The 27,866-nt window shown below is 47.5% G+C and overlaps 1 protein-coding gene across 4 annotated transcripts in view; it reads right to left on the reverse strand.

Annotated features, from left to right (window-relative positions):
- The window catches only part of DGKG (diacylglycerol kinase gamma), a 156,602-nt gene that overhangs the window by 119,400 nt on the left and 9,336 nt on the right, over window positions 1-27,866 (reverse strand). For all 4 annotated transcript variants that reach the window (XR_006274008.1, XR_006274009.1, XR_006274007.1 and 1 more), the window contains exons 2-3: window positions 11,712-12,065; window positions 3,138-3,214 (exon numbers count right to left, since the gene is read on the reverse strand). Coding sequence is in view for 1 of the 4 variants with exons in the window: in XM_038416720.2 (XP_038272648.1) it covers window positions 3,138-3,214; window positions 11,712-11,778 (144 nt within the window). In the remaining 3 variants the exon portion in view is untranslated. The remainder of the gene's footprint in view (window positions 1-3,137; window positions 3,215-11,711; window positions 12,066-27,866) is intronic.

The following is a 27,866-nucleotide window of genomic DNA, read 5'->3' on the forward strand; positions in this document are numbered from 1 at the left end:
CACCCAGAAGTGCACATGTGGTTACCTTCTATTGCTCAAACAACATTTTACAGCAACACACATAGAAACAATGCCAATGGGATTCTGGAGGCATTGTTGTAACTACCTGGGAGCACAAAGTGTGAGTCACCAGAGCGAAGGGTGCAAATTACTTGGTTCCTTGTCTCCCCGATGCTATTGTTCATACTTTTATAGGTAAGGTCTGAGCCAGGTTTTTGGGCAGGAAAGTGACAGATAGTTTAATGTGGGTGCCAATACCTTGGCAGATGCAAAGAATCTATTAGAAAAATCAGTGGACTGACTAGGTTAGCTGGTAATTAAAAGTAAGTGGGAGAAGCTGGTGGAATGGGGTAGCTGGTCCAATAACAAAGTGGTTTGCTAAGCCAAGTTTCTAAAGACTTTATTCAAGGACCTTAGTGTCACCGGGATATAGGGAAAGGATGCAGGATTTACATAAACCTCAACTCAAACAGCAAACACCAAGCTTGGGCAACTGGCCTGCCTTGGAGCAGCTGACTGACTAGCTCTGCCTCTCCGAAGATTATCCCCGACCATGATACTATGGATTCCTGTGGTCCCTCTGAGGAGCCGCTTTGAGTGTCATGAATGATACATAGCAATGAGCTGCATCCATCAGGAGAGGGAGGGATCTAGAAGCGTGCTGAAAGGGTCAATGTTCAGTCCAGTTTTAATTAATGTTCATCTGTCCCCTGGAAGTGGGAAGACCAGAGAGGCAGAGAAATAACTAGAAATATTGGCAAGAAAAACATAAAATAATAAAGTGCAACACGTGGGAAATAATGAGGCCAGCGTCCATGTGCACAAAGTAAGAGCAAGTTCAGTAGTAATTGCTGGCAGTAATAGTGGGCAGCAAATTAGATAGAAGTTCCCAACTGGATGGAGCTGCATAAAAGGCCAGTGATGGGCTTCATTCACAGAGCAGGGAGGTGAAGGACCTTCTCAGGCAGCTCTGTTGCCCCTTCATCTGGCATGCTGCAGTCCTGGAGACCTCAGGGCCAGACAGATACTGACAAATTCGATGGAGTTCAGAGAAGCGCAACAAAGTCCTTAGGGTGCTGGAGGGACTGATTTATGTGGAAAGATTCGAGAACTGAATCCATAGTAGATTGCATGGCTAAGTGATAGCTGAGGGGATAGGGGTTAGTAAGCCATGGAAGGGTAAAAATACCAGTAGTGGAGAAGAAATGAACTTGAGGGGGGTCTAACCAGGAATAATTCATCCAGTGAAGGGTTCTTCCCCACTGTACACTTGCCAGTGTCTAATTTCCTAGGGGAAGTAGCAGAAATCCCATCGCCTGAGCATTTTAAAAGTGGGCTGAATCGAGCTAGGAAGCGTTCTGTAGAACACAATCCTGTATTTGCTCAGGAGCAGACTAGACAACTCACTAGGTCTCCAACTCTAAAGTCCAGCCCATATATCCCTGTCGTCTCTGGGCCACAAGCGTCAGAGGGCAATTCTAATTTGAAACAGCCAGAGTAGTCGGACCACATGGGGTCCACTGAGAGGAGTGGAAGGAGCAAGTCTGCCAGGACATCTCTGAAGATGCTATGGGAGTGAGCAAACCCACTAAGCTTTACCCTGAAGGTACCAGCATGGGTGGGAGGAAGGGGTTTGATGTGGATCCCAGGACAGCTCCCTCACGAATGGCAGGGAACGCGTGTGACGAGCAGAACTTTGTTTACTAAATTACGAACGAGATGGTGGAGGAAATGTTTATCTTGAGTCAACTCCCCCTCTCCCACAGCTGATCTGTGCTTCGAAGACATTTTAAATGTAATTAGTCATTACACTACTTTCCCCAGAATGCATTACACCTACACGATCCCCTCTGTGTAAGAGGGATAGACTCACTGTGAAAGACACATCATAGGACAGGAATAGCCAAAGGCACCCTAGGCAGGAAGCAGTTAGAACTCACTGAGGTCCACCCACCACACATCATTTGTACAATGGCCTGTTTTCTCCTAAGTGCCTGTCCACTACTCTTTAACAGGCTCACAAGCATAGCTCCTAGTGATGCCTTTTGTTGCTCTGTTCCATGTGGTAATTATCTTCGGAGACAAGAAGTTTCCTCTGTGCTGGCTCCTTGTCTAAAGTCAGTTTGTGTTCTTTGGCTCTGGATTCTGTTGCGTTCTTGAATAGTTCTGCTACTTTCACTGCCTCTCCTAGCTGAGGACAACCCACTGCCTGTTCTTAATCACCTTGCTTCTAATGATTCTAATCAAACATCCCTGAGCTCTTTACAGTTACAACATCTGCTAAAGACTCTGTTCTACTGGCTCTCGTCCGAGCCTTTCAGAAAGCATCGTCTACAAAACCCAGCCATCCCAGGAGACGTGTTACAAAGGACAGACTCTTCCCAGACCTAGTCCGTTAGGAGAGTCCATTTTCCCAGCCTTGTTCATGGCCAAAGAGTGGGGGTTGGAGAGTCTGAGGGGGAACGGAGACAGGTTTCATTAGGGGGAGCACAGACATATAGGGAGAAAACGGGGGTGGGGTGTTTCATTTGCAAAGAGTGAAGCTGAATGCAGATATGTTGAATCAACAGGACTCTATTAAACCCTGTGTACAGTTCTCTCTGTGCATGTGACTGAGCTGCTTCCAACATAACTCCCGCATTCCCTGTTCTGTCATCAATGTACAGAACCGTAGATAGTGCCAGCTGCAGGGAATGGTAAGCTTTAGGGAGAGGCAGGCATGCATACAGACTGGCTATTGTTTTTAAGATCTGTTTTCTCTTAAATGCTTTGATTCTAAATAAATGATCTCTTGCTTTCAGGGGAATGTGTGGTCACTGGATACCCCTGTCATTGCCACAGAGGGAACAGACCTCCAGTTGCTCGACATACATCAGGCCTGCAGATGTAATTGCAGTTGATGTATGGATGACTGCAGCCCAGAGCCTGGTATGAGAATGGGAGAGTCATATAACTCCATCCTCAGATAGGTGATGGCTCAAGGCCTGAGACATGGGACACGATGCGTTTGAAAAGACCAGAGCGGGGGCCGGCGGTGGGGGGGGCAGAGGTGCAATTAGCTCACTAGCTATGACACACTTTCTGGCCTGTTGGAAGGGTATGAATAGGTAACATGCTGATGTTATAAACCTCCTTACCTGCTCTGGGTTATATTTTGAGAGGACTCCATCCCCTTGGAACTCTTTCAAGACATCCTTCAGCTTCTTAGTGGAATCTAGGAGGACAGAACCATATATGAAGCACTGTGATGCTGATGAAGGAACAGACTTCCCCCGCTTGCCATGAAAACCATTAACAGCACATCAAGTTCTGCCGTCACAAGTTTTCCCAGTGATATTAAGCCACCCATTTAGAAATAGGACAGCTAGAGGCCTAGCATGCTAGGAACAGTACCGTACTTACCCACCCATCATTTCCCCTTCTCTAGAGCAGGCACCTGGTGCTCCAGCCAGTGGTGAGCTGGAGCCGGTTCCCACCGGTTCACTAGAACCGGTTGTTAAATTTAGAAGCCCTTTTAGAACAGGTTGTTCCATGAGAGAACGACCCCCTCTTGGGATGAGGAGGGAAACAGTTGTTAAGATTTTGGCAGCTCATCACTGGCTCCAGCCTCCATTACAACTGGGGTTATTCCTCTTCTTCCATACTCCTAGTTACTTATTTTGAACCTCCTGCTCTAGCTTCATAATGTGCAGCCAGCAGGGGGAGCTGTACTCCCAGGCACTGGGCCCAAGCTGGGAAGACAAACTATCAATTCTAACTGGTGAACATTACAAGAAGGTAGCCGTCTGCAGCCAGGGCACTATAATAAATGCATAAGCAGATAAAGGATATAGAAAACATGGAAATTAAGCCAGATCTCAGTCTTCAGGAATGCTCCACAAGAGATTGAGATATTCTAACTGGAATTTAATGCAAAACTGGGTAATGCCCTGGGTGGTGTCTTATTGAGCACCAGCTGCCCCCTAAAGAGATGGAAAAATTATAGCTGGGTCAGTAAATTCTCTTGTTCAGCTGATGCTCCCATTACAGCTGGGAAGTGGCCAGCAGTAAAACCACTCTGCACAAAGGGGAGAAAAACTTACAACTGAACCAAGATGAAAACCGGCTCTGATTGGAGGGTGGTTTTGGTTGGTTGGTTTTTTGCTTTTCTTTATCTTTCCCCACCATGTAAAAAGTTTTAATGAAGGAAAAACAGCACGAGAGACTGCAGAACCCACGTCCAACAAAGACAACACATCTGTTTTGAAGTGATGGCTAATAGAATACACTGAAGACCTGGTAACCACACGGCATGTTACTTGAACAAAGTAAGGGGATCTTTAACGAACAGTTCATAGGCCTCACAAACCACTGAATGTATCCATCTGACAAGAGTTCATATGGATGCCAATCCAGGAAGCTCAAGGATGCTGAACTGACAGCTGCCAGACAGAGAGTGAGAGCACCACGCAGCTGGGCCATGTGCAGAATCCCCTTTCATCTTAGCTGGGCCTGCCTCACTGCCATGTTTCTCCTCACATACGAGTTTCCTGCAGACTACTGTTCTCAGAAACCCTCGCCCTGCTAGGGGGCACTAGGGGAGGGAGAAAAATCAACACAAGACTAGAAAAAGTGCCTGCCTGGAAATAGAGCCTGGAGAGGCCCAGCAGAACCTTCTGCCACTTCAAGTGGAGAGGACATATTGATGAGTTAGTGAGGCCGTCAGGTCTCTGGCCAGCTCCACCTGCCATCGCTACGGGGCAAGCAAAACGAGGAGGAAAAACCTAGCTGCAATGGATCCCCAGAGCAGCAGGTGCCCAGGAGGGAGAACGGTGCCTACAAGCAGAATGGAGATCCTGCTTCACAGCGAGACCCCGAAGCAGAGCTGACTGGATGATTGTTCTTGTTGTGGTGTTCGGGCTGGGCGGAGCCTTGTGTGGGAATGGTGCAGAGCGGCTGCTCTGGAAAGCATAGAAGTGGGCACAGCACAGACAGTGGTATTGCGACCTTTCTGCACTAGCCTGGCCTGCACGCCTCCTGCCTGACTTTAAGGAAGCACCTTGGTAGGATAGGAATACTTATCTGGTGCCTGTCTTTGAGCATCTGTAAGGGTGCCGGCTGGAATGGTGGTCTTCTTCATGCACACACCTTCCCACTAACAGCTAACCTGAGACCACCCAGCCACGGAATATACAGGCCACTGAACACCACTGGCTGGTGCTGCCCCTTGGTGAGTTAATAGTCTGGGCAGAGTCTCAGCAAGTGGCCCAGAGGTGAGAGAGTCCACATGCCATTGCTAAGGCAGCATTTGCTCCTGGAGACCATGGAGTCTAAGCACCTTCCTCAGTGGCACATGCTATCGAAGGCGACTCACCCGCAATGAGACATCTGACCCAGGAGTGACTCAGGACTCCCTGGAATGGGAAACAGGCCAGGATGTCCTGCCCCATGCTACCCGGCTGCATGTGACTTTTTCCCAACATCCAGACTGATGCTGGTGTAAGCAGAATCTGAATGGACTCTCCCCTAACATCTAGTGGTGAGCTGTGGAAAAATACTTCAGAAGCTGATCTCGTTTGCATGGACACACCCACCCAGTCTAGGTGTTCAGCATGATGGGATTGCTTGCCCAAATGATCACTTGTGGCTGGTGTTGGATCCCCAGTCTCCTTGTTATTGGGGAAGGAGTAATAAAGCATTGTTATCCTTATTGTGTGAACTGAGGGCAGCAGAACTGTACCTGGCATATCCCAATGGAGGGGCTCACCCTCAACTGAATGGCACTCACTAGGCAGGGGACATGGGTTCCAAAGCCCAGTGAATGGAGAGAGGGTTGGTACCTGTGGGTTCTAGATACCATTTGACCCTTCCTGTCTCCATGTTATAATAAAAGAGCTAATTTAGACTCAATTGAGAGTCTTGTTACATGCTGCAGAGCTGAAATCACTGATACCTAGGTCTAAGTATTAGACCTACTTTTGGATAGTGTCTCTGTTGCAAGAGACTGCCCAGTGTGCACTAGCAGTGAGGATCTCCCACTAACAGCTGAAATCACTGAGAGCTGTGTTAAGTGTGTGTGGGGGGGCCCTGAAGACACCTTGGTGAGTGGCCAGCTGCGCAGCTGGTGGAGAGGTATGGCAAGCAGCCAGCAGAGAAGCTGGTGGAAAGGGCCAGAGCAGAGCCCCGCAGAGGTGTGGTAAGCAGCCGTTGGGGCGGCGAGTGAGTACCCGAGCAGTGCAACATGTAAGGTGCCTCCTTACCCCCCTGCCCACCCCCCCCACCTTCCACACAGGGTGGGAGGTGAACTCTGCAGATGAACCTCTGAACTGTGGGTTTGCACTGGTCAAGGACAGCAACTGTGAGTGGGGTACAGAGAAGGAATGGGCACATTAAAGGGACTTCTGGGTTGCTGGACTTAAGACCCTGAGGGGAAAAGGACACTGCCCAACTTCCTTGGGGGTGGGTTTTTTCTCATGGTTTGTCTTTATGAACCCTAGTTGCAGTGTTTCCCCAAATTAATGCTGAGTTGATTCCCTCCTTTTATTAAAAGTTTTTGTTACACTCAGACTCTGTGCTTGCGAGAGGGGAAGTATTGCCTCTTAGAGGCATCCAGGGAGTGGTGTGTAATTGTCCCAGGTCATTGGGTGGGGGCTCAAGCTGGTTTTGTGTTGTATTGTTGAAAAGGAACCCCTAGATACTGAACCTGGCCCTTGTTGCTGCTGGCTCCACCTGGCAGAAGGGTTACACTAGGTTATATTAAGTCTTTCTTTCAGAACCCAGCCTTTCCCCCACTCTCCCTGCTGCTGAGTACGGCAGCATACCCTCCTCCCCTCACTGACCCCTGCAGCCCCTCCACATTCCCCACCTTGCACCACACCCCTCCATCCATCCCACATCCTGCAGCAAATCTTCCCTGCCTGCTGCTCCATGGGTCAGGGGAGGGGACTCTTACCTGGAAGGGGGGCAGCCTTTCTGTCTCCAGCTTTCTGCACAAGAGCCTGCTACAGGAGGAGACTTGGCAGCCCCCTCCCTCCACTCAGCTTCTGTGTGAGGAAGTCACGGTTCCTCCTGCATGGGAGGGATCGAGCACCAAAGCAGCCAGGAGAAAAATGCCCATGGCAGCTGCCCCCTACTAGAGACTAACACGAGCAGCAGAGGACAGTACAAAGTGAAATGATTCCAAGTGAAGAAGGCATGAAGTGTGAGTGGGATTCCCCAGCCCAGACAAGAGGGGCTTCTGTGGGAAGGCTGGGCAAATGCACAGGTCAGACAATGAGGTTTCAGAGAAATGGGGGGAGGGGCGCACATGGGCAGGCCAGGCCAAGTGGTGGTGGAAGCAGATGAGGTGGAGGGCTCACAGGACAGTACGGAGAGGAGTCTGGGGGCACAAGCAAGGTGAGGTCCGGGTGTGACACCCAGGTCTAGCAAAAGAGCTGTCTGTTAAAAGATGAGACGGACATTGCAGCTGAACGGGAGGAGAGAGCCAGGAAAGTAACAAGGAGTGACACAGGCATCAGATAAAAATAGACTCATGGGTAAAACTACAGAGGATTAAAATCTTCATAGCAACATGGGAAGCTTAAAAACAAAAGGAGGTGAAGTAGGTCACCTGGCTGTGGAAGCGGTGCAGTCAGTGAACCGTGGCGGAGTGGCAAATCAATGGGATACTTTACAGCTGGCTAGGAACCACCCAGGCAGGGGAGACCAGCTGTGAGCTGGGGGGAGAACTAGACCGAAGGTGCCATGTTTTGCAATCCAGGGGCTCTCAAGGACGTCATGCTAAATAAACATTCTGTCATGCAAATGGGGCTCCAACCTTCCCTACCTCTGGGGATGGGGAGGGTACATGCATTTGTGTATGGCTCAGACACCAGCTGAGTGCCAGAGAAAACCCTAGCGAGACAACTCCTGGCCACCACAGAGTTCAACTGTCTGTCTAAGGGAAATTATTTGTACCAGTTGTGAGTTTAAGGGAGCCCTTTTCACTTCCTGAGAGGAGACAGGAAATTGGAGCTTTAGATTATCACAGTGTTAACTGCACTTGCAAAGGGACCCAGTAATTTTCCTGGGCAACTTCAAGCCGGCCATATCTGCTTAAAAAGCAGTTAGATTAATAGACCAGAAATCAAAATGTAGTTCTTCGCCACTACCAGCTTCTAGTAATGTTTTTTCTGCGATAAAACACGATAAACAGGCCGATCAGAGTCAAAGTTGGATTATTTCAGATAAAAGTAAAATGTAGCACAATGTACTCTAGATTAAAACTAATAGTCAAATTAAGGCCATGTACGATTTAAATAGGAAGCACTTTAAATGAAAAGTTAGAGTAAACATTGTGTGATTTGTGTAATTCTCTGAATTCACTGGTACAGAGAATTTGTCTGTCAAGGTCTCATCCTTTTTAGCCTCAGATTGCAACCCACTTTTCTCTTAATATATTGGAAGGATATTGCACATTCATAAGGCCTTTAGTACTCAAAACACTTCCTTGGCTGCTGTGGAATGTTGGACAAAGACAGAATGAGGTCTAGGAATGGAGAGACTATGTGTAGTTTTGTAAGATATCAATTTCCCCTGGTATTACTACCATAACTCTAACATAGATAAGGTTAGTAATTTTCTCCATCAAACTCATCTCTGAGGTTCCATTTCTTGCCAAACGTCAATTAATAAAATGAAGATGTTGCATATCTTTTTTTTTGGACTTAGCATTATCATAGTTATTTTATTGTCTGTGCTTAAATAAAACAGAACCCACTTTCTGAAGCTGCAGAACTTGATTCAGATACAGGATACTCCACATACATCATTGCTTCCCAAACATCAGCTGTATTTTACAATGTTTTGTTTGCTTGTTTGTTTCTTTGTTTCTCCTTAATGTCTTTCTTGGCTCTTTATTTCTTTAACTGCCCTGAAGTTACGAATCTCATTTTTGATAAGTATTCACTGAAGAATGTTTTGTTCTTTCTGACCTGTCTCTAGAGTGTTCCCTTTTGTAGACTTTCCTGTAAATATATTTTACCTCTTTAGAGAAGATTTTTCTAGACCCCTGCAATTTGTCCTCTGGAAAAGGGCTTATGTAGAGCTATTGCAAAGACCTAATAGAAACAAACTTTAAAACCAGATACAGTGCAGCTCTCCATATGTAGGGAAAGCCAATTTGCTTTTCTCAGCAGCTTTTACATATTGATCAGTTTTATTGAACAATGAGCTACTCTGCACAGGGTGGTGGGTAATCTGGCTATCTCATGGTGAGCCAGTCCTTAAAGGGACTTTGGGTCCAGTCCCCCTGTTTCTGGCTTTCCTCTGAATTGCGGGACTGAGGCGTCTCCAGATGAATGCAGGTTGCTCTAGAAGGATCTACCTTTCTCTTGGCCTGAGAATGGGGCCAAGGCACTGGGGGGGATGGCCTAGAGGATGGATGAGTGCAGAGAGGAACTATCCACCCCTAGGACAAGGGCAGTGCCTGCACTGAGCAGCCAAGGAATCAAAAAGGACAGTTTGAGCCTGGAGAGGCCCAGAATGACAACCGCTGAGGGCCATGACAGAGAGTGATGGGAGAAGGGCGTGGGTATATGGACACTCTCTTAGAGCTGGAAGGGGAAGGATGATGACTGAGGTGGAGGCCTAAGTCACCTCAGAGCACCTCAGCAGCCTAGGAGCCCCTGTAGGAGCACTGGAGGGAGAACCAAAGGTGCACAGCACTGCATGCTGGGAGGGGGTACAGTACCCATGTTACACCAGCCACAGATCCAGAACCATGGTCAGTTTTTGGCTTGCCATAGCCCTATCTCACTCAGCCCCCTCTAATGTGTTATAAGAGCTTTCCCCTTCTCTGGCCAGATTCTCATCTTGGTTAAATCTAGGCCAGATTATCCCCTTCTGTGTGTAGAAGGCTATCTGACAAGGATTTCCTCCTGCAGATTCTCGCTCACCATGCCAGTGCTCGGCAAGGCCTTGACAGCAGTCACAAGCAGCTAGACCTGATGCAACAGTGGAGGGGAGAACAGGGGATGGGTTCAATGTGGGGGGGATGGGATGGTGATTTGGTCCAAACAATGGGTAAGACAACTTTAGTTTAGTGCAAAGGGATCAAGATCTGAGTTTCCCCAGTGACTCTGGAGCAGCTGAAGTAAACTATCACCTCTGGATGCTGCCTAAACCGAAGGCAGGAGGGATTTCTGCCAGGCAGCCCTAAAGCAGTGGCTAGTCTCCAACTAGTGATGCAAAGCAGGTCCTGCTAAAGGGCCGGAACATTGCCATTGTAGCTGTTCCTCCTCTTAATCCCCCCAGGGATGGAAAATCGCTGAGCCCGCGGGAAGCCCCTGCAAAGGGAGCAGAGCTGCTTTCAGACCAGGCTCTTTTCATGAGCACTGCGGCTATAAATACTCAAGAAGAGTTCCTTCCTAGAACGCTTTAATGGGCACCAATTTACTTTTAATTCTGCTTACTCTGGTCTCAGGGCTCCAGGAGGCATGGTGGGCTCAGATGACCTGGATTAGTCACAGAGGATCAAAATAGAGCAGAATACCACAGGAAAACAATGTCATTGCCTGAAAGCGGGAAGAGACTTGAAGGCTCTAATCCAGCCACAGTAGAAATAAGCCTACAAAATCGTCTTTGTTTCTGGAGACAGCGTCCCCTAATCAGTGACATGGCTGCTGAAAAATGATGTTAGGCTAATCTCTGAAAGATTAAATCATGGTAATAAGGTCACTGGGAGAAAAACAGACCTGACCAACCCCCCTGCCAGTTCTGCCAACATTACAGGACAGACTTGTGATAAACAGGACAGCTCCTGGGATAGGGGCGACCCAGTACAGGAATGATGGACAACTGCTGAGTTATGCTGAGTAGGGCTGGCTGGAGAACAAGAATTCTCTTTTCTGAAAGACTTCAAGGTGTTAACATTTGTTTGACTTCTGCAGGGGGATGAAAAGGAGCCTTTTTGAATTTTTTTGTGAGAAACAAGAGAGAGAGAGAGACAGACCTTTCCCCAACCCAGCCCAGCCAAAAGCCACACACAGATGAGATGTGGAAGACTCAAATTCAAATCCCTGCTTTGCCTACTTCCATGGGGACACTCACATCCAAAGCAAGTGCCCTCACTTCTCAAGTGCCTGTTGTGGGTTGGGTCTCCCTGGAGGCCATCCTGCACCGGGGAAACCTCCCCAACAAACATTTTGTCAAAAACAATACACGGCCCCAGACATTTCAATTTCAACAAACCATCATTTTCCAACAAAAGAAATTCAGCTGAAAAATTCCCAGCCAGCTGTAGTGCTGAGTCAGTGTGTCTGCTCCTCAGCTACCCTATTATTGCACCTGAGTTCATCACAGCACTAACATAAAAGACACCGTTATGGGTTCAGTGATAAACAGAGTAACTACACCGTGTTCCTACACACAACGTGTGCGCAGAGCCTCTGAGAACACAGATGACTGGTAGCATCTGCAGGATCTATAAAGTTCCCTATAAGACCTCTGTGGGTCACTACTGCTCAGTGCTTTAGTTTGCCTATTTCCCAGGTAGCGAGGAGATGGCCTGGTGCTGCACAATGGAATGGGCTCTAGGTGCAGTCACTAGGAAATGGAGAATACAGCCATATTTGTCTTGTACAGAAAGTTCTGGCAATGCCTTGGGCTGTTGTCAAGGCCACTCATTCCCCCCTCACACACCCCACAGCCAGCCACACATGACAGCAGAGCTGGGAGAGAATTCCAGTACTCACAATCAGAATATTGCTGGAGCTGCGCAAATTCTGTCGGGCTGAGGGAGATCCACATGCCATCACTCATCTTTCAGGGGATCCCTTGGGGAGCCCAGGCCACACTTTCACAGTGAAGAGGGAACGAAGATCCACACCAGCGTTCTTCCTTTGGAACTAGGAGCTGCCCAGGTTCATTGCCATCGTTCGGTGCCTGCTCTGTCCCAGGGGCGCCAGGTACATATTTCAGATCATCAGCAGGATGAGTTCAGAGGCCTCGTGTTTCAGACCCATCGCTAGGACCGTTGTGTGGAGGGATTCCATGAGAAGGTGCTTCAGACACCCCAACTGGAGAACGCTACTTTGGGCTCTTCACTCCTAGAATAGGAAGAAATGCAGGCAAAAAAATCACTTACACTGATTATCTGCCTGCTTCTCGGTAGATTCAAAGCCTTAATCAAAGCTTATGCAGGTTGTTTGGAGTCATGGATGAGTAGAAACAATTATTACTCTGAAACAGGCTCACTTTCAGCCTTTCTCAAAGGGTGACACTGCAGATGTAGAAGCGACCAGGGACAATGAACTCGAAATAGCGGACTCCGATAGTGACCAGCTATTTGACTAACAAACTAGTGAGGCAGAACTACCAGCCGGGATGTTCAGTGGCTAGAGAAAGGTGCTGACTTGGGTTTCTAAGTGGGTGAAATCACAGTCACATTAAATGGGGCCTCAAGTAAGACACCTGGTCTTCAGCCCTAGTCACCATAATGCTTAGTAGAAAGGGGCAAATGCTTGCTTGGATCTAAGCAAGTAAGTCTAACATTTTGTGAAACCCCCCATGTAAATGCTGGAAAACATGAATAAAGCACGTAGCCCCTCCCAAAGAGCTGCCTCCAGCCCCACCCATGCCCCACCCCTTCTCTGAGACCCCGCCCCCGCTTGGATAATGGGGGAGAGTCAGCTTGAGCGCCCCTGAAGACCACAGCTGTGGCAGAGGTGATGCCTCAGATAGGCCAGTCCCAGGCCAGTTAGGACTTTACAGGTCACAACGAACATTTTAAAAACTCTACCCGAAGACCAGTGGACAGCCAGTGTCAACCCCTGAGTGCCGGGGTCATGTGTTCCCAGGAGATGCCCAGCTCTGTAGGTGAGCCTCCTCGTTCTCCACCAGCGTCAGTCTCTGAATGGTTTTAAGGGGTAGCCCCATGTACAGCACATTGCAACAGTCTAATCCTGAGGTGACAAAGATCTGGTCAGCAGTGGCTAGACTCATGTCCAAAAGGAAAGGCCATCACCTCCTAGCTGGACACAGCTGGTACGAAGCTGACTGGGCTCTGGCTGTAATATGATAGTCAGATAGCAGCGGGGGGTTTAGAATCACCCCTAAATTCCAAACCCTAGTGACTAATGGTGGACGCACTCCCTCAGATTAATATTTCTTCTGCCATCTGCCACCAACTGCCAGAAGCTGGGAGTGGACAACAGGGCTGGATCACTCAATAATTGCACTGTTCTGTTCATTCCCTCTGAAGCACCTGGCATTGGTCACTTAAGAAGACAGGATACTGGGCTGGATGGACCATTGGTCTGACCCAGTATGTCCGTTCTTATGTTATCACCCCCAGCTGCTTTCCTCATCCACCTCCTTCTTGTCTGGGTTGACCCGCAGCCAGTCTCATGCATGCCCCAGTCTAACTAGACACCAGCTGAGGTGCTGAGCTTCATAGTTCAACTTGCTCCATCAGCACTATAGCTGCCACAGAGAAGTTGCAAAATGGGCACTGGGATGGGAAGCAATTGAGACTCTATGAGAAGCAGCATGAACCATTATTTTAATTCTGATGTCTCCTCCAAGGCAGTTGAACCTCTCTATCCGTGGGACGATTTCAGAGGCATAATCCAAGGCGAATGAACAGCAAGGCATGGCACTGTTTCATTTATAACAGAGGTGGCTGGTTACCGCTGTTAAAAAGATCAGAAAAATATTCTGGACAGAGCAGATGTGCAGTGAAAATTCCTGGTACCATGGCTTCTTCAGATGGAGCTTCCAAATATCAGACACGAAGATTAGATAGACTATGGTTGTGGCTGGAAGTTGGACATGAGAAGCTGAGTTAACATCTGGCTCTTGCGCTGAATCTCTCTAGATCTTGAGCCATATACAGTGGTTGCCCTAAAAATTCTTCCACTTGGAAAGATTCTGCCTGTGTGAGGAATTCCATTTTACTAAAGAAATGAGAAATATCAGTAGAATCCGTAGTCTCTCATCAGTACTTTAAAGTGCTCTCACTTTGTGTATTTACCACTTACATTTCCCAGAGAAAATTCAATTTGATATGAGCAGAAAGAACTGCACTATTCATTAGCGAAGGGAGAGGACAGGAGGCCTGAAAGCCAGAAGATTTAAACAAGTGGAAACTCTCACATCATTCCTTCATCTATGAGAATTGGTCCAAACCCTCTGATAGATCCTGTGACTAATTATTGTTTTTTTTTAAATCTAAATCAGTGGTTTTCAATCAGGGGTCTGCAGATTATGTCTAAGATTTCCAAAGGGGTCCGCACCTCCATTTGAAAATTTTTAGGGGGTCCGCAAATGCAAAAAGGTGGAAAACCACTGATCTACATTAAAAATTGATGAGGAGGGAACACGGATGAATAACTCCTAAATGTAGCTCCCCCAAAATCTCAGTCATTGAGGAAATGTCAGAGCCCTTGTGGGAAGCCTCCTGGAAGTGACAGCTTCCCAACAATCAATCTGCAGCCTTCCAAATCTGTAAGCTCCTTTACTAAGTTAATTGCTTACAATGACACTTGGGAAAGGTCGGCTTTTCAAGGAGGTACACACAGAACATATGAGAGCCACGTGGACTTGATTTTAGGCTCCTCTGCCTGCTAACTGTTGATTGTCAATTTCAACATGACTCTTATTTTACTAGATGTTCTACATAGAGACCCAGTGGGGTTTGTGAAAGGCCAGCTGGCTTCTGGCAACATCAGACAGGTGCTCTCATCCATCAGGTTTAGCTGTCAGACAGTCGCTCTTTCAATAGATGTAAAAGGCATTTGATTCAGAAGACCAAGCTTACTTATTTAAAATGAGGAAAATGAATACCTGAGGGCAAACTACAAGCTCTGAATTCCCCTGTCTGTACTGGAGCTGCAGGTACCAGCGACACTGAGCATACTGGTATTAATAACACCCCTCTCTTTTTGTCAGTAGCTCTCCCAGCACTTTACCAAGGAGGTCAGGAGCATTACTCCCATCTTACTGATGGTTTCAGAGTAGCAGCCTTGTTAATCGGTATTCGCAAAAAGAAAAAGGAGTACTTGTGGCACCTTAGAGACTCACAAATTTATTTGAGCATAAGCTTTCATGAGCTACAGCTCACTTCATCGGATGCATTCAGTGGAAAATACAGTGGGGAGATTTATATACACAGAGAACATGAAACAATGGGTGTTATCATACACACTAAGGCACTGAGTGGTGAAGTGCCCAAGGTCACCCCGCAACAGAGCCAGGAACAGAATCTAGGCCTCTGAAGTCCCAGGCCTGTCCCCTTTCCACTAGGCCACACAGCCTCCCAAATCTGTCCAGCATGTGTCGAGGAGTGCTGGGGAGCACGTGCCAGACTGGTCACTTTCACAGCATGTGTAATGCACTTAAGCACATCTATCACAGGCTCACCAAGCTCAGCTCTCCAAATTCTTTTTTACAGATGCTGGACAAGATCCGGAGTGCACCATCCATGACCTCTTCCCCACTCTTCTTAATCTGGGTTTGGAATCTTTGGTTATGGCTTTTAAAACCGGTCAGGTTTAGTGTAAATTTAATCGCCCAAATCCCAGGGGTTCTCTGGCACATCCCTAGAGCTCGGTGACTCTACGGTGCCGGGGAGCAATTGGGGACAGAAAGAGGCCTTGCTTTTAGGGCCAAAATAATCAAAAGTGACTGGTGATTTTGGATACATAAGAACTCAAGAACAGCCATACTGGGTCAGACCAAAGGTCCATCTAGCCCAGTATCCTGTCTTTTGACAGTGGCCAATGCCAGGGGCCCCAGTGAGAACGAACAGAACAGGTAATCATCAAGTGATCCATTCCCTGTTGCTCGTTCCCAGCTTCTGGAAAACAAAGGCTAGGGACACAATCCCTGCCCATCCTGGCTAATAGCCATTGATGGACCTATCCTCCATGAAATTATCTAATTCTTTTTTGAAACCTGTTATAGTGTTCACCTTCTCAACATCCTCTGGCAAAGAGTTCCACAGGTTGACTGTGCGTTGTGTGAAGAAATACTTCCTTTTGTTTGTTTTAAACTTGCTACCTATTAATTTCATGTGGTGACACCTAGTTCTTGTGTTATGAGGAGGAGAAAATAACACTTCCTTATTTACTTTCTCCACACCAGTCATGATTTTATAGACTTCTATCATATCCTCCCTTAGACATCTCTTTTCCAAGCTGAAAAGTCCCAGTCTTATTAATCTCTCCTCAAACGACAGCCATTCCATACCCCTAAGCATTTTTGTTGCCCTTTTCTGAACTGTTTCCAATTCCAATATATCTGTTTTGAGATAGGGCAACCACATTTGCATGCAGTGTTCAAGATGTAGGTGTACCACAGATTTATATAGAGGCAATATATTTTCTGTCGTATTATCTATCCCTTTCTTAATGATGCCTACTTCAGACACCTTAAAGGGGCCTAATTTGCAGAAGGTTCTGAGCACCTTTGCAAATCAGGCTCCCTTAAGGTGTCAGTCGGGCACCCAAAGTCACTAGTCACTTTGAAGAAAAAAAAAAGAGTCAAACCGTCTATTCTTACACATACAACCCTTGCACCTATCACTGAATTTCTCTGTAATGAAATTAAGTACCAGTGTCTCTAGATGTTGCATAAATAGGATAGTTCTATTCTACAACCAATGTCTATAAGACTTACAGCATGCGTTTCCTTTAAAGGCTGTTAGAAAGGCATTGTTTTGCAGTATTTTTCAGTTTGTGCAGTGCACCTCCTATGCATCTAATCACACGAACTAAACTTTTGAAACCAAACAATGTCTGCTCCAGAATGCCTCGTGCTGCAGGGACTCCATGGAATGATCTCACTCTGCTTCCCCGTCTGTCTGAGCTGAAAAGTAACGTATAGTTGGTTTGATTTTCTATCACTCAAACATAGGACTTCACTTCTTGAACATTTTTTTTTTCCGGTTGGGGAGCTCCCATCTTCTCTGTGCTCATCACAGCTGTGCGAGTGGACAGCGGATTCAGATATTATCCTGGGTTCCAAGTCCCCTGATTTTGGTGGATTTATAAACTTACTGTCCCCTGTTCCTTTTTTGAAAAACCTTCGTAACTTAAAGGGGGCGAAACGACTGACTACACAGGAGAAACAGTGTATTTCACAGCACTTTATATACTCAGGTTAATCAGACAAAAAAACCTTCAGTTTTTAATCTCTTCTGGTTCTAATCATTTTAGCTATTTCTTGTGACTCTTGTAGGTACTCTACCATATCAAATTTAGCACCAAATTTAGGCCTTGATACTGAAAATACTTATGCATGTGAGTGGCCCCATTGAGTTCCCACTCCTCCATTTTTGTAATAAGCTCCTAAAAAACCTTAGGTACGCAGAAACTTCCAGCAGAAACTTCCTTAAACTTCCAGCAGAAAAAGGTTAACGTTCAGGGGAATATTTAGAAGCCAAATGTTGCAGCTTGATGCTACAGTGCCTGAGAACCCGATGGTGAAACTGACAGGTCCAGTTCTCTTGCCTAAGAGGAGAGAGATGCAGGAAGCACACCGACAACACATGATGTGAAAAGGAAACTTGATTTAGTCAAACTGGAAGATTTTTGCAATCCAACTGCTTGTGCCTGCAATCAGTGATAGATTGAGGGTCAGATTTTCAAAAAGAGATCAGTACACTGGGTGCACAACATGGGCTGAGTACTTCTGGCTAACTGGAAACTGCTTTCTTGGAAAAAATCTGGCCCTACATATCCAGGCCGAGCCTTAGAAATGTCCCTATGTTGGCTCTGATATTAAAGATCACAATAGTCAATATCCACATTAGACCAACCTGTTTTTTCAACAGCTAAAAAAGTAATTACTTGAGATTGGAAATACTGTACAGAGGCCACACAATTATTGATTTGTCTCTCCATCCACAAGGAGAAGCATCAAAAGGAACGGACTGTCTAGCATTTTCTGTGTATGATCCCCTCTGCTTGCGATTCTTAGACACAAAGTGACTACTGCGGATTTCAGCTGAATGATGGGGATGCAGCTAGAACTAGCCAAATGAAGGGAGGAGAAAAACCTGCAAATGGCCAAGAAATGCTAACATTAATTGGATCAATTCTTCACAGATCATTCAACCAGGATCAGAACTCAGCCTCAGGTACTTGCCTAATTTGATCCCATTTAAGGCTACGGGCTTAAAATAAATCTCCTAATTTGCTCTGCAGCCTTGGTTTGCCACTACAGCACACATTTATTCTGGGTGACTGAGGAATTGCTACACAGATACAAAGTGTCAGATATAACTGGACCAGTTATATACACGTTTTTATCCCTTGTTCGTCCTTAAAAAACACGTAAAGAAAAAAAAGTGGTTTCCCAATGGATATAACATGTGGTACAGCCCCTTGTGTGCGGGTATATCATTCTCCTGGGCCTGGCCTGAAGTCTTTGGAGATGTCACAAGCATGAAAATACCCGAAGCTGCAAGCTCAGTGTTGGAAGCCACTGTTGCAGTCTGGTCATGTGCACTCGCTCTGTGCATTGGCCGGAGTGGGACGCAGAGATAAAAGCCTCCGTCGCTCCTAGCAAGTGACTGCCCATTTCTGCTGGGATTTCAGGGGATCGTAGTGGGTTCCTGTGATTGTGGGCACCTTCCATTTCTCCCTCCCCCTTATATGATCCTCTTTAATAATAATAACTTTCTGACCAATCCTCTTGTTGGGCTCATGTTTAGCCTTAGCCTCAGCACAGAGATGACACTTTTGTTTTGGGGGGGAAACATTGGAGGGGGGCTGACGGTGAAGATCCCTTCTGCCACTTCAGTTAGACCCGGAGTACAGTCACTTCTCCCATTGGATCAATTTAAGCTACGGTTGCTACTCACACACAATGTGCCCTCAGTGAGATGGAATGGCCCAATTCTCTAGTTTAAGGGCAGCAGGATGGAGCCCTATATATGATTCTTTTTTTGTTTTCTTTTGTTTTTTTGCCAATGGAGAAAAAAATATACTTAGCCCAGCTTCTGGATTTAGAACCATTTCAGAACCACCTTTCTTTTAAGAGGTCAGTTACAAAGCTGCTGTTCTTTCATGATCTGTATTCACACTAAAGCACACAACATCACCCACTCCCATGTGTAATGTCCCCTCCGTCTTATATCCAAAAGCCTAACTTGAAAGATGGCCTTCTGAAGACAGTGTCTTCCTGTGTCCTGCCCAGGGAACTGGGTCCTTCCATGCTTTTCTCTAGCCCCTGCCTGGTCCTAATGTCCAGGAACTCACTTCTGGGAACATATGGGCCTTTTCATAGAAAATTGCCCTGCTGTAGCCAGTGCAGCTCTAAGGAGTAGGTCACCTATACACTGCTGCAAACCCAAGGACACTGAACTCTGGCTTGGCATATGAGAGCAGCCCCAGGGCTGCTCTAACCCCCAGCTGCCTGTGTCCCCCAGGAGCCTTTCTAGCAGTTAGGGATTGACTGGAGATTCATGCCCCTTTTACCTAGCTGTGTCCCTGCCCCAGCCCCTCCGCCAGCCTTACCCAGTGTGAGTGGCGTGCTATCACACAAGTAGCCTCACTTACTCCCATAGGCTACTTGCCAAGTAAGGTACCACTTGGGGTATGTGTGAAGAAGGTGGAAACTGGCACCCTAGGTCAATGCCCAGTCGGATATTGGTGATGGCCCCAGAACAGGACCCCACCTCCACTTTCTCTCTCTACTTCTGCCTTTCGAAAAGCTTGGCCGTGGATGGGAGCTCCTCAGCCCAGGCCCATGTCTGCTGTTTCAGGGACAGTACATTATGTATAGCGCACTAGTTCTCTGGGGTGAACTCACTTGCCTCAGCAGAGTTAAACTGCAGCAGATATTATTGCTGTTCTGCAACCTCATTCCCTAATCCTTTCTTACCTGCCTAAACCAAGAGTAACAGTTGTCCTGTTAAAGCAAAATAAACAAAGCCATGAATAAACATGTTACAGGATAACTAAATGCCAGCTAACGAGAGGCAGAATTAAACAGGCTGCAGAATGGAAGTGTGCTTTTTGGGACATCATGCCAGAGCAGGGCAACCGTCTGGGATCAGAGTGGATCCAGCATCCAAACCACTGGTTAAAGCCAGCAGGGACTAGAGAAACTAAATTTGTGTAAGCTAAGATGAGAAGGGTTGGAGGAGGAGGGAAAAGTGGAGCGGGAGGGAGGGAAGGGGGAAGCAATTCCCAGTGTGTGAGAGACCCCAGCTAACTAGCTGAGTTCCAAAAATTGCCCAAGAAAGTCATCATCTCAGGAAACTCCTCTATGGCTGGGGGATATTTTCAAGCCCCTGTGGAGAAGGCCAGAAGGTGAGCTGTGTCTACACTTGGAGCTAGGGTGTGATTCCCAGCAGAGCAGCCATATTTGCACTAGCTCACTAAGAATAGTAGTGTTGCCGGGTAGCGTGGGCAGTGGCAGCAAAGGTGAGCTGCCCCAAGCACAAACCCAGCTGAACCCCATAGATACATACTCAGGGCACCTAGCCTGTACCGCACTTGCTGCTACCCACTCTACCCAGGCTCTGCTACTATTTTTAGTGTATGTGTCCTTGAGCTGGGAATCACACCCTCAGCCCCAGATGTAGCCAGGGTGAGATGCTCTTAGAGCTGGCACCGGTATGGACACAGGGGACCAGCTAGAGCTGTGGGAATAATTGATTTTTAAGCTCACTGTCAGTTCTCTAAAAATCAAAACAAAATTGTTTTGGATCAAAAGAAATCCTTTGTTCGGTCAAAAATGAAACATTTTGTTTAGATTTTGAACTTTTTTTTTTAAACATTTTACCTATTTTTAAAAATAAAATGGAAGGCAATTCCTAAAAGAAAGGTCATTTCGAATCAAAACACTGACATGTTTCAATTTTTTCTGATTTTTTTCTTTCAACAGACACAGTGTGGTGAATCAAACATGAATTTGCAAAATGTTCCGGTCAACCCGAATTTGGATTCCTCCCATCCCTCCCCCCCCTCCCAAAGCTTTGGTCAAAATATTTTGCCTAGCTCTCGAGTACAAGCTAAAACCCCAACCCACACTTCTGAATTCCAGTTTCTGGGGTTCTCTCTCTTGAATCTAACTTCAATCTAACCAGTAATTTCTAGTCTGCACCATAACAGCACCAAAGAGCTGCAGTGAGCATAGGGTACAGATGGAATTTCAGCTTGGACTTTGAATTTTCTGGCTGCTGTGGGGGGTTTTAAAAAATACCCTGAAGTGTTTGGAAAACATCTGTTAATTCCTTCCTCCCGAGTTAGTATACGGTGCTTTAGAGGGATATAGCTGCTTAAGGGTCATGAGATGCGCAGCAACCATTTTTGCTCTGCACTACCATTAGACTATTCTACAGTATAGCATCGCCGAAGAATACATGACATGCAGCAGTAAATGATGGGTATTATTGTTAGTCTCTACTGCCATAACCACGGCATTAGCCCTATGGCATGCCGGGGGCTGCACCAAGAGCCTCTGTTCTGAAATGCCAGACCTGTAGGTTAAATACACCCTCCCCCTCCACTCTGGCCATGCTCCCCTCCCCACCACTCCCTTTGTCTTCTGCACCCACTCACAGCTTTGTACACGCATTCATGCTGCTTTGGATGCCTGGAGCAGCCTTCTAGCTAATGTGAAGCGAGCTCCCTCTGTGAGGATGGTGAAGAAATTGCTCACTTGCTTTTAGTGCTGACAGGCCTGAAGGTAGGAAGGCTCTGGGGTGCTGCAAAGAGGCAGGAAAAATGCAAATCGGGACATCCCAGGGGTCTTCCCACAGCAATTTTTGGAATAAGAAATGCCATTTCCTGCGGTTTAGATTTAGATTTTCAGTGGGGGAGGAAACAGCCTCCCTGGAACCCCAGCTGCCGCTCATCTGGCACTCTGCACGTCAGCAGCAGCAAATTATGTTCTATTAAATCAAACTCGCTTCTGCCTAAAAATAGCTCCCCTACGAGTGTTACAAATAACATCTGATTACTCTAGCTGAAAGAGAGGAGAGGAAAACAATTCCTCTTCCCCCCCAGATCTGCTTTGGGCATTTGACAGCCCAGGGAGCAGTTTTCTGCAGTCAGTCCCCTTCCCCGTGGGTATGGGTCTTTCACGCACAGTGCCAGCAAATCAACACGGAAAACCAGCAACATGGGCTTGTAAGGCAACAAACCACTGGCTGAGGATTGGGGTGGTGGTGAGTGGGCCAGGGGGAGTTTAGTACCTGGAACTGAACTTGCTTCATGAAACTGACGAGTTTTTAAGTTAACAGTGTACCCCCAAAGCATCAGCATGCTCTGAGACCCTTGGTCCACCCCTGCATTTCCCATCAGACACAGAAAGCGTGTGACAAGACACCAAAAGCACAGCTGTGATGTGGGCTTGTGTGGGGGGATAAAATGGAGCAGATGATCACCTCTCCAAGGATAATGCAAGAACAACAGACTCCCAAGCCAACCTCCCAGCCGAGTTGTCCTGCTCCCACACACATCTGTGGGTTTTGTATAATTCACTCCTTCCTGTCCCCTTGCTCCCCATCTCCTGCTGTCTCCTCGTTTGGTCTTCCCCTTTGGACCATTCTCGAAGTCCCTTGCGCCGTGTTATCACCTACACCTGGATCCCGGGGGCTGAACATGCTCCCAGGCCAAGATTCCCCACCCACCCACAGGATGGCAGCGCTCTACACAAGATGCGAGGCCGAGGAGAATACGCTCCTCGTATTCTCGTATGGGCACCGCAGGCAATACGCTCCTGTGCTGTGGCCACTGTATGCCAGCTATGTGGGTGCAATGTGGGCACACGGGGGATCCTTGTGCACTCCCTGGCGAACCAGGACCACCTCTTCTCACTGTTCTTCTAGATCAGGGTTGGGGCACACTGGTGGGGAAGCTGCAGCTGCTCTGTAGACAAAGCGAGGGCTTTGGGCTGCAGGAACATGAGCAGTGCTCCTGACATTCCCATCTTGTGAAATAGTCACCCCCTGGCCTCCTTATGGGACATGTGGAAAAGAATCACTCTTCATTTTACCCTTCATCTAATGTCTTCATCTACTTTTTCCTGCCCTACCCTCCTGTTCCCATGAGGGTCAGGTAGAGCGGTAAGAAGTTTCATTTTCCCAGCCTCTGGTCTCAAGAGTTGTCTCCTGCTTTCATGCCGTGTTGCTGCTTTGCCAAGCCCCAAATCTTACTAACCTCGACACAGTCCTGAAACAGAAGCTTTGGTGCTTGAGACTGGAGATGGACGGCAAGCGTTTCCTCTTGCTAAGCCAGTTCGGCATACCAGCAGCACCAGCTCAACCCTGGTGTCATGGCTGAGCAGGGGCAGTCTGCAGGGTTCCCCAGGAGTCAGAGCGCTTCAGAGTGAAAGTTTGTACTCTCAGCCCCTTACTAGCCTGCTTCCAGGAGGAATTCAGCACCACATGCTGAATTATTCAATCAGAGCCAGATACAGCAGGGCCCCAAAGGTGGAGTTTCTCTCAGATCTAAGGGAGGGGGTAGTGGGTCCTGTGGAGGAGACAGTGCTGTCTGCATCTGCTTTGATCCCTGTCTACTAGCACCACGGAGCAGCAGGAGTCACAATGCCCCTGGCTGCACTATGGCAGCTGCAGTGGGAGTTAATAGCTTTTTAGTCCTTCAATTTCTACAAGCACCAATAAGCTCCCATCCCATGGATGGAACACATACTGCCCAGGGCCTCCACATGCTAATAGATGACTCGTCCCTGCCCAGTATGTTCCTCAGCCCACGCTCAATGGCCCATGAGGAGAGAGGGGGTTTGTAGCATGTCTGAAAGGCTAACCCCAGGGTTCGGATGGGAAGAGGGGACAGCCGAAAGGAGTGCCAGCCACGCTCTCCAGCTGCTAAAGGAGAAGCTCCATTTGAGCACCTTGGGTGCAGGCAGAGAGGCAATCCTCAGGGAACCAGCTCCCAAACCATTTAAGGCTTTCAAAACTAAAGTCAACAACCAAAATGCTATCCAGCAGCTGGCAAGCCATGAGGGCTGGTCACAGCGTATGGGCCGTTCTGCCTTCCACTTGGACTGATTCTACACTAAGCCCCGTGTTAGCACAGCACATTCTCGGAATGCCAAAGGCACAGGTAAGACAGGAAGAGCTGTGGGCAAGAGAAACGGTTTCTTGACCTCCCCAGGGACAGAGGGAAAAAGTGCTTTCAGCCACACCTGCGGCCTGAACACCTGGGAGCAGCATCAGATCCAGTCAGACTCTACACTGGGTTGCAGCCATACTCCACCACCAGTCAGGGATGCCAATAGACCTTCAACCCTCTTCCCCAAGCCCAGAGAAGCAGGGCCTCGTTCTCCAGCCCAAACGACACGTCTGCAAAGAGAGTGAGATGTCACCCAGGAGCGGAGGTTACTTGTGACTGCGATCTCTTAACTGTACACCCCAATTTCTGGACGCACCTCTCCATGCTGCTGTAATACACACGGTGTCAAGCAGTGGATAACCAGGCCCACTATCTCACCCTTGCCCAGGCTACGTGTCAGCCGGCTAGCCCTCATCCAGTCTCCAGGAGTTGTTTGAGCCTGAAGCATCACTCAACTTCAGATCCTGTTTCCTTATAGAAATTCTCAGGCTCAAAAGTGACCGATGCCGCTGGTACAGGCCACTCCTAAGCTCCACCCGTCTAGCGCCTGTTCTCACACAACCTGGAGCTCCAGCATGGAGAACAATACAGCTGCCCCTCCAGAACCTGAGCCTCTTCCACTCGGAAGGTGGGGACAAGCTAGCTCTTCCATTTTTTCTTGGTGCTTCTGCTTTAAGAAGTCAACAGCAGAAAAAAGCTGAAAGCAAACCCTGCCAATCACAACTAAGAATTAAAGGAAAGGCTTCAAAGTCCAAAATCTTTAACATGATACCCTGATCACAAGCTAAAATCCACATGGCTGTGTCTGAAACAAGTTTGTAGACAATGGAAATCAAGTTACAGGTGGAGAAGGGAGAGTTAAAGAGGACTTCCTTTTATATGTAATGCACTATATGTGGGGAAAGGTGTTTTGGTGAACACTGATCTTCCAACTCTTAACTGAAATATTAAAGCGGATCCTCAGTCAATGGCATAATTTCCTGAAGAGTTTGTTTCACAACAAGCCAGTTCAATCTAATGTGGCTCTTGGACAAGTTGCCTTATCTTCACTAGCATTTTAACTCAAGTTAAGAACACACCTTTTCCCCTTGTAAAGACAAGGCCTCAGTCCCATACCCTCTGGGTCCCCAGGACTTGGCACTAAACAACAGACCTTGTAACCTCCTTAGTTTGATCAACGGGTAGTGATCAATGGCTCCATGTCTAGTTGGCAGCCGGTGTCAAGTGGAGTGCCCCAGGGGTCGGTCCTGGGGCCCGTTTTGTTCAATATCTTCATAAATGATCTGGAGGATGGTGTGGATTGCACTCTCAGCAAATTTGCGGATGATACTAAACTGGGAGGAGTGGTAGATACGCTGGAGGGGAGGGATAGGATACAGAAGGACCTAGACAAATTGGAGGATTGGGCCAAAAGAAATCTAATGAGGTTCAATAAGGATAAATGCAGGGTCCTGCACTTAGGATGGAAGAATCCAATGCACCGCTACAGACTAGGGACCGAATGGCTCGGCAGCAGTTCTGCGGAAAAGGACCTAGGGGTGACAGTGGACGAGAAGCTGGATATGAGTCAGCAGTGTGCCCTTGTTGCCAAGAAGGCCAATGGCATTTTGGGTTGTATAAGTAGGGGCATAGCGAGCAGATCGAGGGACGTGATCGTTCCCCTCTATTCGACACTGGTGAGGCCTCATCTGGAGTACTGTGTCCAGTTTTGGGCCCCACACTACAGGAAGGATGTGGATAAATTGGAAAGAGTACAACGAAGGGCAACGAAAATGATTAGGGGTCTAGAGCACATGACTTATGAGGAGAGGCTGAGGGAGCTGGGATTGTTTAGTCTGCAGAAGAGAAGAATGAGGGGGAATTTGATAGCTGCTTTCAACTACCTGAAAGGGGGTTTCAAAGAGGATGGCTCTAGACTGTTCTCAATGGTAGCAGATGACAGAACGAGGAGTAATGGTCTCAAGTTGCAATGGGGGAGGTTTAGATTGGATATTAGGAAAAACTTTTTTACTAAGAGGGTGGTGAAACACTGGAATGCGTTACCTAGGGAGGTGGTAGAATCTCCTTCCTTAGAGGTTTTTAAGGTCAGGCTTGACAAAGCCCTAGCTGGGATGATTTAACTGGGACTTGGTCCTGCTTTGAGCAGGGGGTTGGACTAGATGACCTTCTGGGGTCCCTTCCAACCCTGATATTCTATGATTCTATGATTCTATGATACCAAAGTATGCAATTGAAAATACACATTGGGAGGAGAATGTTCAGGAAAAGGAAAACCTGAGTGTCTCTGGATTAAGTTTAGAAGTGTGTGCAACAAGAGTGATGTCATGGTGGGAGTCTGCTATAGACCACCGGACCAGGGGGATGAGGTGGATGAGGCTTTCTTCCGGCAACTCACGGAAGCTACTAGATCGCATGCCCTGATTCTCATGGGTGACTTTAATTTTCCTGATATCTGCTGGGAGAGCAATACAGCGGTGCATAGACAATCCAGGAAGTTTTTGGAAAGCGTAGGGGACAATTTCCTGGTGCAAGTGCTAGGGGAGCCAACTAGGGGGAGCGCTTTTCTTCACCTGCTGCTCACAAACCGGGTAGAATTAGTGGGGGAAGCAAAAGTGGATGGGAATCTGGGAGGCAGTGACCATGAGTTGGTTGAGTTCAGGATCCTGACGCAGGGAAGAAAGGTAAGCAGCAGGATACGGACCCTGGACTTCAGGAAAGCAGACTTTGACTCCCTCAGGGAACAGATGGCCAGGATCCCCTGGGGGACTAACATGAAAGGGAAGGGAGTCCAGGAGAGCTGGCTGTATTTCAAGGAATCCCTGTTGAGGTTACAGGGACAAACCATCCCGATGAGTCGAAAGAATAGTAAATATGGCAGGCGACCAGCTTGGCTTAATGGTGAAATCCTAGCGGATCTTAAACATAAAAAGAAGCTTACAAGAAGTGGAAGGTTGGACATATGACCAGGGAAGAGTATAAAAATATTGCTCGGGCATGTAGGAAAGATATCAGGAGGGCCAAATCGCACCTGGAGCTGCAGCTAGCAAGAGATGTCAAGAGTAACAAGAAGGGTTTCTTCAGGTATGTTGGCAACAAGAAGAAAGCCAAGGAAAGTGTGGGCCCCTTACTGAATGAGGGAGGCAAGCTAGTGACAGAGGATGTGGAAAAAGCTAATGTACTCAATGCTTTTTTTGCCTCTGTTTTCACTAACAAGGTCAGCTCCCAGACTGTTGTGCTGGGCATCACAAAATGGGGAAGAGATGGCCAGCCCTCTGTAGAGATAGAGGTGGTTAGGGACTATTTAGAAAAGCTGGACCTGCACAAGTCCATGGGGCCGGACGAATTGCATCCGAGAGTGCTGAGGGAATTGGCGGCTGTGATTGCAGAGCCCTTGGCCATTATCTTTGAAAACTCGTGGCGAACGGGGGAAGTCCCGGATGACTGGAAAAAGGCTAATGTAGTGCCCATCTTTAAAAAAGGGAAGAAGGAGGATCCTGGGAACTACAGGCCGGTCAGCCTCACCTCAGTCCCTGGAAAAATCATGGAGCAGGTCCTCAAAGAATCAATCCTGAAGCACTTAGAGGAGAGGAAAGTGATCAGGAACAGTCAGCATGGATTCACCAAGGGAAGGTCATGCCTGACTAATCTAATCGCCTTTTATGATGAGATTACTGGTTCTGTGGATGAAGGGAAAGCAGTGGATGTATTGTTTCTTGACTTTAGCAAAGCTTTTGACACGGTCTCCCACAGCATTCTTGTCAGCAAGTTAAGGAAGTATGGGCTGGATGAATGCACTATAAGGTGGGTAGAAAGCTGGCT

The sequence above is a fragment of the Dermochelys coriacea genome, chromosome 9 (genome assembly GCF_009764565.3).
Source record: "Dermochelys coriacea isolate rDerCor1 chromosome 9, rDerCor1.pri.v4, whole genome shotgun sequence".
NCBI lineage: Eukaryota > Metazoa > Chordata > Testudines > Dermochelyidae > Dermochelys > Dermochelys coriacea.